Here is a 15,934-nt window from a genome sequence, read left to right as displayed (position 1 = left end):
GGATCAACAGCAGTTACGCTATTATGCTAAATTACTGACACTCACCTTTACCTTTTCAATCCTATCATTTTTATCCCTAACCTTCAGTTCTTCTGTGCTGTGTGCGTGTGTAGAAGAGAAGCCGGACCAGAGAGGAGAGGTGGCCATAGGCTTGTACATCCCCTGTCCTGAGCACTACAAGAACTACTGTGTCCACGGAGAGTGTGAATATCCCAACATACTGTCTGTGCCATCCTGCAGGTATGCACACACAAGCCTACACACGGACGCATATGTGTGGACACACATCCCAGTACATAGTGACCAGTGTTGGGGTTGTTACTCCAAAAAAGTTAGATATTTAAGCAATAAGGCATGAGAACCCGGAGATTATCGTGTGATAATTCCCTACTTAGGGCTGATTTTAGGCCCAAGGCTAAGCTTTTTTTTAAATGGTTGCCAACATATTAGAAAAGATTAACAACACGTTTTCATTGAAAACATTAATTTAGTGAGAACATTTGTTGAAATTGAATGATGGCATTATGTCGTCATGGCAGTTTGCAGGGATTATCGTGAATACCTGACTTAAAATCTCGTAGGGGGCTTGGGCTAATGCACCTAAATGTGTGAAGTAGGATTTTAAAAATGGATACAATATATATTTGGGTACAGGACTTGTGTCCTAACATTCTGGTTCTCCGGGAAACATGGTGAAACGGTACTGTATTTGATAAAGACATTGAAGTAAATGATTATAATGTAGTTAGATGTGGCAGTTTACAGAAAGGCGGAAGAGTGGCCATATATGTAAAATCTAATTCCATGGTGTCCCAATCTTTAAATATTTCTGTTCCCAAGAAATTTTGAGCTCCTGGTTGTAGATGTGTCCACAAACCAGAATAAACATGTATTTGTTACTGGGATTTACCGCCCCTCTGCTGCCATGGTTGATGCTATTGGTGATATATCCGAGTGTTTAACACCTTTTTTGTCCTCAGAGTTGTCCTCACTTAAGTAGTACTTTCACCCTCCTGCTGTGTTCTGGTCGAATTGGACCGATTTACAAGTTTTATCTTTAAAAAGTTCTTATTATTTTAATCTGATTGTCATAAGGTTCCATGACTTTGTCCACACAGGGCATCTGACCACACAAAATACATTTAGATAATTTTCATTATATTTTGGGTGTTTTATTTAACTTTTGTACACCTGTGGCATTCCCGGTCAAAAATGACCGGGCATTAGAAATTAATGGGTGAGACTACAATTGGTGTATAAAATTGATTTCAGGCACATCTCTGTTCATCAGATGGTCACACTTCCTCTCCCAGATCCCGACATCCCCACATGCATGTGTGTTTGACCACACACACACACACACACACACACACACACACACACACACACACACACACACACACACACACACACACACACACACACACACACACACACACACACACACACACACATCCCCAAGGATTGGAAAGCTGCCGCAGTCATCCCCCTCTTCAAAGGAGGAGACACCCTGGACCCAAACTGTTACAGACCTATATCCATCCTGCCCTGCCTATCTAAGGTCTTCGAAAGCCAAGTCAACAAACAGGTCACTGACCATCTCGAATCCCACCGTACCTTCTCCGCTGTGCAATCTGGTTTCCGAGCCGGTCACGGGTGCACCTCAGCCACACTCAAGGTACTAAACGATATCATAACCGCCATCGATAAAAGACAGTACTGTGCAGCCGTCTTCATCGACCTTGCCAAGGCTTTCGACTCTGTCAATCACCATATTCTTATCGGCAGACTCAGTAGCCTCGGTTTTTCGGATTACTGCCTTGCCTGTTTCACCAATTACTTTGCAGACAGAGTTCAGTGTGTCAAATCGGAGGGCATGCTGTCCGGTCCTCTGGCAGTCTCTATGGGGGTGCCACAGGGTTCAATTCTCGGGCCGACTCTTTTCTCTGTATATATCAATGATGTTGCTCTTGCTGCGGGCGATTCCCTGATCCACCTCTACGCAGACGACACCATTCTATATACTTCCGGCCCGTCCTTGGACACTGTGCTATCTAACCTCCAAACGAGCTTCAATGCCATACAACACTCCTTACGTGGCCTCCAACTGCTCTTAAACGCTAGTAAAACCAAATGCATGCTTTTCAACCGATCGCTGCCTGCACCCGCATGCCCGACGAGCATCACCACCCTGGATGGTCCCGACCTTGAATATGTGGACACCTATAAGTACCTAGGTGTCTGGCTAGACTGTAAACTCTCCTTCCAGACTCATATCAAACATCTCCAATCGAAAATCAAATCAAGAGTCGGCTTTCTATTCCGCAACAAAGCCTCCTTCACTCACGCCGCCAAACTTACCCTAGTAAAACTGAATATCCTACCGATCCTCGACTGTGGCGATGTCATCTACAAAATTGCTTCCAACCAATTTGTAAGTTGCTCTGGATAAGAGCGTCTGCTAAATGACATAAATGTAAATGTAACACTCTACTCAGCAAACTGGATGCAGTTTATCACAGTGCCATCCGTTTTGTCACTAAAGCACCTTATACCACCCACCACTGCGACTTGTATGCTCTAGTCGGCTGGCCCTCGCTACATATTCGTCGCCAGACCCACTGGCTCCAGGTCATCTACAAGTCCATGCTAGGTAAAGCTCCGCCTTATCTCAGTTCACTGGTCACGATGGCAACACCCATCCGTAGCACGCGCTCCAGCAGGTGTATCTCACTGATCATCCCTAAAGCCAACACCTCATTTGGCCGCCTTTCGTTCCAGTACTCTGCTGCCTGTGACTGGAACGAATTGCAAAAATCCCTGAAGTTGGAGACTTTTATCTCCCTCACCAACTTCAAACATGTGCTATCTGAGCAGCTAACCGATCGCTGCAGCTGTACATAGTCTATTGGTAAATAGCCCACCCTTTTTCACCTACCTCATCCCCACACTGTTTTTATTTATTTACTTTTCTGCTCTTTTGCACACCAGTATCTCTAAATGTACATGACCATCTGATCATTTATCACTCCAGTGCTAATCTGCAAAATTGTAATTATTCGCCTACCTCCTCATGCCTTTTGCACACAATGTATATAGACTCCCCCTTTTTTGTACTGTGTTATTGACTTGTTAATTGTTTACTCCATGTGTAACTCTGTGTTGTCTGTTCACACTGCTAAGCTTTATCTTGGCCAGGTCGCAGTTGCAAATGAAAACTTGTTCTCAACTAGCCTACCTGGTTAAATAACGGTGAAATAAAATAAAATAAAGTATGTGAGGCTCTTGATCATATCTTTGATCATGTCACTGGTGAGGAGAGTCCTTGTTAAACTTTGACACAAGTAGTCAGTGATAAATAACACAATATGTTTCATCTGAGTATTTGTCAAAATAATCCATACATTAGTCAAAATAATCCGTACATTATGCTTTTTTTTACTCAATATGAGTTGTATGAGCTCAGGTCAATGAGGCCTACAGGCCATAAATAGCAAATGGAAGTTCAAAACTTGTAATATTCACAAGAACTTAAGTTGATAAAAAGATGTAACACAACATTAGGTGATAATATGTGTATTATTATGGATTTATAATCAGCTATAATGGGGCGGTCATTTTGGACCGGGAACACAGAATTAAAAAACATGAAACGAACACAACAGGAGGGTTAAAGTTTTTTACTTAATTATTTTATTTTACACCACTGCTAATAACCCTCATCAATATTTCTCTGGTGGAGTGTTAGCATATATCTCAGTGATCATTGTCCCATAGTATGTATTAGAGATATGAAACAGCAAAATACTAATCCTTGTTTAATTAAGTCAAGAAGAGAAATTTAAAAGCCTTTTCTCCTCAAGGGTTTCTACATGACATGTTCCACTCTGATTTAGCCACTATCTCCTGTATTCCTGATCTTGAGTTGGCTCTAGAACATTTCTCCTCCATATATATTTATCTGGCAGATAAACACGCTCCTTTTAAACAATTCAGAGTGAAAGATAGATCTAACCCTTGGTTTTCTTTTGAGCTACCTGAGCTCATTCAGATGGGAAATCAGGCCTGGGCCAAAGCAAGGAAAACTGAGTGTAGTGGACTGGCGATCTTTCAGACAATTGAGAAACAGATGTATTAAGAATGCTAAATCAAGCTCATTTTTAAGCTCTATCTATGACTCTGCTGGTGATCCTTCTAGATTTTGGAAAACAGTAAATGCAGTGAAGCGGACACATTTCTCTTCTTCCCCTGGCAAAGCAAGTTCTGTCTGACTCTGGCATCATAACTGAGAATAATGGAATAAGTGATGCTTTTAATCATAATTTTATCTCGGCAGGCTTTTCATTTGAGGAAAACAGTGGTTTAATTGACCCTGGTTAGTCAATCGACTGCTCTTCCCTCTGCCAGCCTCTAGCCGACTCGATGGTTAACCCATCATCTTCTAGTGAATCTTTGTTTTAATTTGAACAATTTACTATCTGTGATGTGCTAGATGCCTTGATGTAAAGAAAATCCACTGGGGCTGATATGCTTTATCCATTTTTGCTGCACCTCTCTGCCCCCCTGATTGCTGAATCATTAACCCATATTTTTTACGGTTACATCTGACACTATCCCTAAGGTTTGGAAGGCGGCCCATGTACCCCCACTTGACAAAGCTGGTGGCCCTATGTATGTATTCTAAATGTACATCAGTCTGGTTTTAGTCCAGGTCATAGCACTCACTGCTGCATTCCTAGTTATAAATGATGTGGTTAACTGTATGGATAAAAGGCAATATTGTGCTGCCCTCTTCATTGACCTGTCAAAGACTTTCGATACTGTTGATCACTCATTGCTAATTCAGGGCCTTCCTTAATTGGTCTAGGCTGCATGTAAATGGTTTAAAAATTACTTGACAGATAGAACTCAATGTGTATGTACTGATGTTGTTAAATCATGTTTCCTGGATATTACGAAAGGTGTCCGTCCTGCAGGGGTCAATTTTACGCCCTATGCTTTTTACTGTTTACATTGACAAATCGAATTGTCTGTAAAAAACTGTAACCTGCATTTATATGCCAGGTACTGTTGTGTATGCTATTGCCCCACGGTTACCTTCATTGTATTCCAGAAACACTTTATTGACCTGAAATTTGTATTGAATACAGGTAAAACTAAGTATATTTTGTTCTCTGGAGTGCATAAAAATAACTGATGATTTAATTATGTTCTTTGGTCGGTGTCCATATCGATTGTGTCCCTGCTTACAAATATCTGGGCATCTGAATAGATGAAAAGCAGTCTTTTAAAAAGCATATTGACAGCCTGGGGTTCAAACCCAGGCTGTCAATGGCTTTACTTGGCTCATCGCGCTCTAGTGACACCTTATGGCGGGCCAGGTGCCTGCAAACTTACATTTTGATGTGGGTATTTTCTGTCCTTTATGTAATTCAAGGTTCACCTGAGAAAGAGACCTTGGTCTCAGTATAATTCCCTGATAAAATAAAGGCTAAATACAAATAAATAAAATAAATAAATTCCCTTCTATCAACCAATCAGCATCAATACAATCATCTACAATACCTATTCCTCATTAGTACTTTCAGCTTCTTTATTTACTTGTAATTAGATATATTATTCGTTATATTACTTTTGCGTTACATCCAAAAGTGTTGTGCGTCCTCACCCAATGTAAACAATGTCAACGTTGCATTACATTACCGTGGATAAGGGCAGCGTTTCCTCCACTACATACCCAGCCACAAGCTTGTTCAGCTCTCCCTGGATTACAGGCTGTCTTCCTGAACGATTAAAATGTAGCCTAGGTTGTTTTCCGATGAGGTAGGCCTACAGTCATATTTAGCAGCAGTAGTCAGGCCTCGGGGCTCTTTCTCTATTTTCTCTATATTCTCTAGTTTTGTGTTGACATGTTGCTTTTGCAGGTGCTTCGAGAGATTGGAATTTGTATTTCTAGCAGTGGAGAGGTGTTTATTGCCTGGACACAGCTTACATTTCACAGTTATTCTCGTCATTTTGTTCTCGTTCCAAATCAAAGTAATGGGAGTACTTTTTATTTTATTTTTCATTTAACCTTTATTTAACTAATACTACTTCCAAGCTGAGAAACTCAATGTTTTAGACGCTTCTGACATTTTTCATCTCCCTGACTAAAGCAGTTAGTAGTAGTGCGTGCGTAAACAGGAACTTGGTGAGAGGACGTAACGAAGTAACGAAGTAATGAAGTAACGATGACCTATCTTTGATCAGTAACTGTAATATTATTATATATTATTATTATATAATATTATGTTACATTACTAATTACCGCAAAATGTCATATTATTTGTGTAACATATTACTTTGTAATGCATTACCCCCATCACTGACAGTGACACACACACAACCTACCCCCCCCCCCCCACCTACACACACACACATGCTGACACATACACACACAAGACATATACCTATAATTACTAACCCACACAGAACCCCCTCCCTCCCTCCCCACACACATACACCCCTGATCACCTGTGCCCCGTCCAGCCCTCTGGGTGAGTAATAGGCCCATGGCCAGGCCAAGCCCATTAACCTGTGGGGTCAGTGGGATTGTGCTGCAGTCACAGCCACAGGGATTTAGCCTCTTCTCATCTCTCCCCTCACAGAAACATGGCTCTACCCTCTAGCTCTTCAAGCCTACATACCCTGCATAGTGAATAGTGGTGATAGTTGAATGGGAAAAATAGGGGAAGGTCTCTGGCACCACCAGCTGTATGGAGGAGGTACTGTTTTGATGAATGGGAGTGTTGATTTAGGATCAGTTTTGTGATTGCATGGACAGGGGGGAACTGATCCTCGATCAGCACTTCTACTTTAGATGTTTGATAAATATTGCCCCTGTTCAAGGTTTGAGGTAGAAGTTGATATTTTACCTCTGATCGAGAATCAGTTTATCCAAATGACAATTCCTAATCTTAACCATTAAGGAGAAAATTGCCAAACTGATCTTATATCAGTGTCTACGGACCACTTCATCCTTCTCCATTGGAATAACTGTGAGCAGACAGAGAGTTTGCTCTCTGTACACCTGTCCACTGCATCATGATGAAAGATATGTGAGGAAAGAGAAAAGGGAGTGGGAGGGAGATGGTAAGGTTGAGTAAAGGAGAGGTGGAAATAGAAGCGAGCGAGTGAAGAGAGGTGAGAGAGAGAAGATATAAGAGAAGGAGCGAGAGAGAAATAGCTAAGGTTGAGGGGATAAAAGAGTAGTCTGACTTTCGCTCACCCTCATGTGTCCCACTGAGAAATGACCCACTGAGAAGTGTGTGTGTGTGTGTGTGTGTGTGTGTGTGTGTGTGTGTGTGTGTGTGTGTGTGTGTGTGTGTGTGTGTGTGTGTGTGTGTGTGTGTGTGTGTGTGTGTGTGTGTGTGTGTGTGTGTACAGAGCAGGGGGATGCAGGTGTTGGTGGATAACAACCTCCCCAGAGAAAGACAGAGAGATGGACATACTGATTAACATATACCGCTTTTAGCCCCACCAATACACATACTCACAACTACCGCATTCAGATATAATGCACACGTACAGTTACTTCAAGCACTAATTTAAAGACACACATTAGCCTGTACACTGTGGTGACCTCAAATCCAAACACAAACACCACACATGTATCATATACACAAACTCACATCAACCTTTGTGTATGTGCTTATTTGTGTGTGTGTGTTTGTTTGTTTTTGTGTGTGTGTGTGTGTGTGTGTGAGTGTCTGTCAGCTGTCACTCAGGCTTCAGCGGGCCCCAGTGTGAAACTAAGGAGTACAATGTGCTCTACGTGGTCCCCGGCTCTGGCAAGCTGCGCTACGTCCTCATCGCCTCCATCATCGGAGCTCTGCAGGTGGCCATCATCTGTGTGGTGGTGCTCTGTATTACCAGGTAGGACACACACACAAACATGCATACACACACAGTACACACATGCAGGTACACGCATACAGGCACACATACACATTGTGCAATCACACACACGCATACACAAACTTGTGTGAGCAAGCATATGCATTATGCCAGTGCTTCTCAACCTAAGGTTGTACCCTTGGGGTACCTAGGCTAGCCACAGGTGGTACTTGGAAAGACCCATAAGAACATTGGCCTAATGATCAGGTTCACACAAGGGGGTACTTTGGGCAGAACAAAATTAGATTGGGGGTTGAGAACCATTACATTAGGCAACCATATGTGTAAACTCTCACATGCTGTGCATACACACTGTGTTGAACCGTGAGGTGTTGGGTTGAGCATGCAGAGATTAACACAGACAAAGGGAGGTTTTAGTCCGCATGTTTGAAAAACATAATTCCACTTTGACATTATGGGGTATTGTGTGTAGGCCAGTGACCAAAAATCTGAATTTAATCCATTTTAAATTCAGGCGGTAACACAACAAAATGTGTAAAAAGTCAAGGGGTGTGAAAACTTTCTGAAGGCACTGTGTGTGCGTTCACACCCACTTCTACAGAGGACTACATACACAAACAGATATCCATTTTCCACATTGGGGATGTCATGATGAGAGGTAGTGCATCATAGGGGGTTACGTTCTTGTGCTGCGGAGGGAACGTGGAAAGGTCATCTTGACCTATGCAAGACATGACATTTAATAAAGTTTTAAAAAACTATAACCAAGATGAAACGAGAGAGAGACAGAGAGAGAGAAATCAAGACGACAGGGAGAGAGAGGGACAGAGAGAGAGAGCAAGAGATGAGCTCCCGCACTTTTCAGCATGTTTTTACAAAAAGATTTAGAGTTAGATAAACTTGGATTTTTTTTGAAAAGTTTCACTCCAAATCAAAACTGCAAACCTACAACCCCGATTTTGGACAAAATTACCTGGAAGGATTCCTACTACCAAAGATTTCCAAGCTTTACAGCAAATGCTCTGGCAAACAAACAACATAAACCTGAAAACACCATTGAACCTGGAATTGAGTAAGTAATGTTTAGTCTGAAGCCACGTTTAAAGTCAAAAAGAAAATACATTACAATGTATATATATATATATATATATATATATATATATATATATATATAAGGACTGAATGCTATGTTAAGGCTACCAAGCTTGCTAGGACAGAACGTATCTGACTGCAATTAGCACTGAGGTGTGAAATGAGAGGTGTCAAAGCCCTTGAGCCTAACAATGGCAGGAGAGTTTCACAGCCTACCCTGCCTTTGAAGCCCCTTCCTAAAATTCAGAGGTCATTACAATACAGTGCCCTCAGGGCTTTGTGATGGCCACTTTGTTGTCCTTAAGCGATTTTGCCACAACTTTGGAAGTATGCTTGGGGTCATTGTCCATTTGGAGGACCCATTTGCGACCAAGCTTTAACTTCCTGACTGACGTCTTGAGATGTTGCTTTAATATATCCACATAATTTTCCTCCCTCTATTTTGTTAAGTGCACCAGTCCTTCCTGCAGCAAGCACCCCCACAACATGATGATGCCACCCTCGTGCTTCACGGTTAGGATGGTGTTCTTTGGCTTGCAATCCTCCCCCTTTTTCCTCCAAACACAACGATGGTCATTATGGCCAAACAGTTATATTTTTGTTTCATCAGACCAGAGGACATTTCTCGAAAAAGTACAATCTTTGTCCCCATGTGTAGTTGCAAACCATAGTATGGCTTTTTTCTGGTGGTTTTGGAGCAGTGGCTTCTTCCTTGCTAAGCGGGCTTTCGGGTTATGTCGATAAAATGTCCTCCTGTGTGCTACCTATATCCCCCCACTAGAATCCCCATACTTTAATGAAGACAGCTTCTCCATCCTGGAGGGGGAAAAAGAACCTGACACCCTCAGCACTCAGGGGGGCAAACATCTAATTGGAGGTGACAGCATTCCCTTCCCCATATGCCCCCTTAGGCACAACTACGACAATATAACCAACCGAAACGGGTCACAACTCCTGCATCTCTGTCACACGCTGGGTATGTACATAGTCAATGGTAGGCTTCGAGGGAACTCCTATGGTTAGATATACCTATAGCTCATCTCTTGGTAGTAGTACTGTAGACTATTTTATCACTGACCTCAATCCAGAGTCTCTCAGAGCATTCACAGTCAGCCCACTGACACACCTATCAGATCACAGCAAAATCACAGTCTTCTTTAACAGAACAATACTCAATTATGAGGCATCAAAGCCAAAGGAACTGAATAATGTAAAGAAATGCAATAGATGGAAGGAAAGTAGTGTGGAAACCTACCCAATTTTTTTTTGACAACAACAAATGTAATCACTTTTAGACTTCCCGGACAAAATGTTATACTGTAATAGTGAAGGTGTAAACTTGGCAGCAGAAAATCTAAACAGTATATTTGACCTCTCAGCTTCCCTATCAAATAAAAAATGTCAAACAGAAAACCAAAGAAAATTAATAACAATGACAAATTGTTTGATGAAGAATGCAAAAACCTAAGAATGAATTTGAGAAACCTATCCAACCAAAAACATAGAGACACAGAAAACTTGAGCATACGCCATCACTATGGTGAATCACTAAAACAATACAGAAAAACACTATGGAAAAAGAAGGTACAGCACATCAGAAATCAGCTCAATGTAATTGACTCTAACCACTTCTGTGAAAATTGGAAACCAGTAAACAAACAACAACACGAAGAGTTATCTATCCAGAACAGAGATGTATGGGTAAACCACCTCTCCAATCGTTTTGGCCCTATAACAAAGAACAAACAGCAAAAACATATACACGATCAAATACAAATCTTAGAATCAACTACAGTATTAAAGACCAGAACCCACTGGATTCTCCAATTACATTGAATGAACTACAGGACAAAATACAAACCTTCCAACCCAAAAAGGCATGTAGTGTTGATGGTATCCTCAATTAAATTATAAAATATACAGACCACAAATTCCAATTAGCTATACTTAAACTCTTTAACATCATCCTTAGCTCTGGCAACCAAGGACTGATCACCCCAATCCACAAATTTGACTGTATCATTAACAGCAGACCTGTACATTTCCTTAGTGAAATCAATGTACTTAGCAAATGTTAAAAGGGCTTTTTTCCAAATTACCGTACGACAGCCCACATCTTCACCCTACACACCCTATTTGACAAACAAACTAACCAAAACAAAACAGTCTTCTCCTGCTTTGTTGATTTCAAAAAATCTTTTGACTCAATTTGGCATTAGGGTCTGCTATATAAATTGATGTAAAGTGATGTTGGGGGAAAATCATATGACATTATAAATTCCATGTACACAAACAACAAGTGTGTGGTTAAAATTGCCCAAAAAATACATATTTCTTTCCACAGGGCCACGGGGTAAGACAGGGATGCAGCTTAAGTCCCACCCTCTTCAACGTATATATCAACAAATTGACGAGGGCACTAGAACAGTCTGCAGCACCCGGCCTCACCCTACTGGAATCCGAAGTCAAATGTCTACTGTTTGCTGATGATCTGGTGCTTCTGTCCCCAACCGAGGAGGGCCTACAGCAGCACCTAGATCTTCTGCACAGATTCAGTGAGACCTGGGCACTGACAGTAAATCTCAGTAAGACAAAAAATAATGGTGTTCCAAAAATGGTTGCCAGAACCACAAATACAAATTCCATCTAGACACCATTGCCCAAGAGCAGGGTTTCCCAAACTCTGTCCTCAGGATCCCAAGGAGTAAACATTTTGTTTTTCGCCCTAGCACTACACAGCTGATTCAAATAATCAACTAATCATCCAGCTTTGCTAATCGAATCAATTGTGTAATGTTAGGGCAAAAAAATAAACTTGCACGTCCCATTGCCCTTTATGGTTGTGAGGTCTGGGGTCCGCTCACCAACCAAGAATTCACAAAATGAGACAAACATCAAATTGAGACTGCATGCAGAATTCTGCAAAAAATATCCTCTGTGTACAATGTAAAACACCAAATAATGCATGAAGAGCAGAATTAGGTCGATACCCGCTAATTATCAAAATCCAGAAAAGAGCCATTAAATTCTACAACCACTTAAAACGATGCCTTCAAACCTTCCATAACAAAGCCATTACCTACAGAGAGATGAACCTTGAGAAGAGTCCCCTAAGCAAGCTGGTCCTAGGGCTCTGTTCACAAACACAAACAGATCTCACAGAGCCCCAAGACTGCAACACAATTAGACCCAACCAAATCATGAGAAAACAAAAAGATAATTACTTGACACATTGGAAAGAACTAACAAAAAAACTGAGCAAACTAGAATGTTATTTGGCCCTAAACAGAGAGTACACAGTGGCAGAATACCTGACCACTGTGACTGACCCAAATCTAAGGAAAACTTTGAGTACGTACAGACTCAGTGAGCAAGGCTTGCTAGTGAGAAAGGCCGCCATAGGCAGACCTGGCTCTCAAGAGGAGACAGGCAATGTGCCGAGAGAGAGAGAGAGAGTCTGACTGTGAAGCCACAGTTATGAGGTTGTGTCCAGTCAGTTTACTTTCACTTTAATTTATCTTCCAATAAATCTCTGAATTCAATGCAGTTTAATCAAATTCACATTGCTTCTGTAGCAAACGTCACGCATGCATTTTACGACTCGCTCACATTAGTACATTAGGCCCTCACACTTCCCCACTACTCTAAATGCACACATTTAATTTAAAGGAATAGTTCACCCAAATGACAAAATTATATATTGGTTTCCTTACACTGACAGCAGATATAACTGAAATCAATGCTTTGTTTTCCCTGGCAATGTTTCCTCACTCTAACTTTTTAGCATTTGTGACACAAATCCCATTCAAGTAATGGGACCGATATTAGCATTTTTCACGCATCATGTTCAAAACATCTATAAGTGACTTTGTTGACCTTCACAATTCATTTTAGTTACTTTCGTATGATTTGGACATGATGCAAAAAAATATATATTATTTGAACCATGACTTGAATGTGATTTGTGCCACAAATGCTAAAGCATTAGCATGTGGAAACAGTGCCAAGGAAACTTAAGCAAAGCATGGATTGCTGTCATACGTTGTCAATAAACTACATACAGGGTAAGGAAACCAAAAAATACCAAGTGTTCAAAAGAACAGGCCGAAGACCAATCTATGTATTTTGAAAATATTGCATTCAGGTACAATACTACATTACCATTCATTTATAGCACCTTTTGTTCAAAGTGTATAGGCTAATTTGTGCTTCATTATGGAAATGGAGTCTCCCCATATCTACATTCCAGGCTGCTTAATCTCATTTCTGTTAATTAGTGAATTCTGTTTTTAATGGTTTGCATAAGTAATCCCTAGGTACATTGGTTTTACAGTGTCAGAGATGCAAATTATACAATGTTGTACAGAATATTTAGAACACAAACATAATAGCTCTTTTCTATACTTAGGTACCAACCATTTTATGTGTCAAAGTAGTAGAAGATCAACAGGAGTTATAATATAATTCATTATATTGATCATTGTCCTTTATATTCTTATCAAAACTATTTGAGTGATTAATTTAGCAGATTTCTACCACTTAAACGTATTTATTTATATATGCTATTTAGCATAAGCTTTTATCCAAAGCCGACTTACTGTCATGCTTGCATACATTTTACATATGGGTGGCCCCGGGAATTGAACCCACAACCCTGGCGGTGCAAGCGCCATGCTCTACCAACTGAGCCATAAAGGATTGAAAATGTGCTCTCTGGTAAAAATATAAGCCCAACATGCAACAATATCTAAGATTTTACTGACTTACAGTTTATATAAGGAAATCATTCAATTGAAATTAATTCAGGACCTAATCTAAGGATTTCACATGACTGGGAATACAGATATACATCTGTTGGTCACAGATACCTTTAAAAAAAGTAGGGGCGTGGATCAGAAAACCAGTCAGAATCTGGTGTGACCTCCATTTGCCTCATGCAGCGCAACACATCACCTTCACATAGGGTTGATCAAGCTATTGATTGTGGGCTATGGAGCGTTGTCCCACTCCTCTTCAATGGCTGTGTGAAGTTGCTGGGTGTTGACGGAAACTGGAACACACTGTCGTACACGTCGATCCAAAGCATCCCAAACATGCTCAATATATAACATGTCTGGTGAGGATGCAGGCCATGGAAGAACTGGGACAATTTTAGCTTCCAGGAATTGTGTGCAGAGCCTTGTGACACGGGGCTGTGCATTATGATGCTGTAACATGAGGTGATGTCGGCGGATGACTGGCACGACAATGGGTCTTAGGATCTCGTCACGGTATCTCTGTGTATTCAAATTGCCATCGATAAAATGCAATTGCGTTAGTTTTCCATAGCTTATGCCTTTCCATAACATAACCCCACCGCCACCATGGGGCACTCTGTTCACAACGTTGACATCAGCAAACCACTCACCCACAGGACTCCATTCACGTGATCTGCGGTTGTGAGGCAGTTGGATGTACTGCCAAATTCTCTAAAACGACGTTGGAGGTGGCTTATGGTAGATAAATGAACATTCAATTCTCTGGCAACAGCTCTGATGGAAATTCCTGCAGTCAGCATGCCAACTGCACACTCCCTCAAAACTTGAGACATCTTTGGCATTGTGTTGTGTGACTAAACTGCACATTCCAGAGTGGCCTTTTATTGTCCCTAGCACAAGGTGCACCTGTGTATTGATCGTGCTGTTTAATCAGCTTCTTGATATTCCACACGTCAGGTAGATGGTTTATCTTGGCAAAGGAGAAATGCTCACAAACAGGGATGTAAACAAATTTGTGCCCCCAAAAAATTGAGACATAAGCTTTTTGTGCTTATGGAAAATGTCTGGGATCTTTTATTTCAGCTTATGAAACACGAGACCAACAATTTACATGCTGATTCATATTTTTGTTCAGTGTATTTTGTTAGCTTGTATTTGCTGACTTTTCTCTATGTACTTGCATATCATTGATCACACCACTAGGTGGCCATGAAGGCTATCATATTTTTTATTTTCAAAGGAATTAAATGCCCTTTTCCCTACTTAGTTCCCTTTTTGACTTGTTGATTTCCATTCAAGTATATGAGCAAACCAAAGATAAAAACAATGGAGGGTCAATAAATCAGAAATATTTCTTTATTTTGAAAAGAAAAAGGTGTTTTGGGATTAAACCCTTGGATAATGAACATAAAACAAAATGGCTTACAGCACTCTCTCTCTCATTCTTATACCTCCTCCACTCTCTCTGTCTCTCTCTCTCTCCTTTCTCTCCTTTCTCTCTCCTCTACTCCACTTCCTGTCTGGACAGGAAGTGCCCGCGGAGCAACAGGGTCAATCGGCAGAAGCAGAATGCCACCCACTACAGCTCGGAGAACACCATGCGCGCCTCCACCCGCCTCATCTGACTGAGCCGCCCCGTGATGGGGGAAACCCCGAGACCCGCTCCTCTCTTGGTCCAAGTTGCCCCGTAGACACAGATCTAGGATCAGCTTCACCCTTCTTGTACTTCCCTACAATCCCAACCTTAATGAACTATAAAGGATTGGGTAGTAGGAGGGGGACGAAATGCAAAACTGACCTTAGATCAGCATCTAGGGGCAACTTCATCCTTCTGGAGACCAGCGCTTCGCCCCGACACCAATGATGAGGCATTGAACAATGGGCTTTGGGGGTGAGGATACAGTGTCGGTGTGTTGGGTTGTGGGGGGGGGGGGGGGCTATAGAAGTGGGTTAGCTGATGTTCGTGGGGGATGTTGGTTGTTTTTAGGGGGAGAAGCAATGGGGGGTTGGGAGGGGGAGGGGGGCTACACGTGATGCCTTGCACCTGTGGTATAGGTCACCGGAGAGGAAACTATGGTACTACAGTACAGCTCTATTTGGTTATGTATTACTGATCTATTTCCAATAGTTATTACATTGTCTTGGTGGGGTATTTTTTCTGTAATGTAAATAAATAATTTATATCACAA

General features: G+C 41.4%; 1 protein-coding gene across 1 annotated transcript in view; it reads left to right on the top strand.

The window, feature by feature from the left end:
- Positions 1 to 15,664, top strand: part of LOC135547087 (tomoregulin-2-like) — a 147,107-nt gene extending 131,443 nt beyond the window's left edge. Inside the window, exons 8-10 of the mRNA XM_064975739.1 lie at positions 114 to 240; positions 7,756 to 7,914; positions 15,274 to 15,664. Of these exons, the coding sequence (XP_064831811.1) occupies positions 114 to 240; positions 7,756 to 7,914; positions 15,274 to 15,370 (383 nt within the window). The 3' untranslated portion in view covers positions 15,371 to 15,664. The remainder of the gene's footprint in view (positions 1 to 113; positions 241 to 7,755; positions 7,915 to 15,273) is intronic.
- The last annotated feature ends 270 nt before the right edge of the window (positions 15,665 to 15,934 follow it).

The sequence above is a fragment of the Oncorhynchus masou genome, chromosome 10, assembly GCF_036934945.1.
Source record: "Oncorhynchus masou masou isolate Uvic2021 chromosome 10, UVic_Omas_1.1, whole genome shotgun sequence".
In the NCBI taxonomy this organism is placed as follows: Eukaryota; Metazoa; Chordata; class Actinopteri; order Salmoniformes; family Salmonidae; genus Oncorhynchus; species Oncorhynchus masou.
The sequence above is the reverse complement of the archived record's forward strand: the minus strand, read 5'-3'. Positions and strand labels throughout refer to the sequence as shown.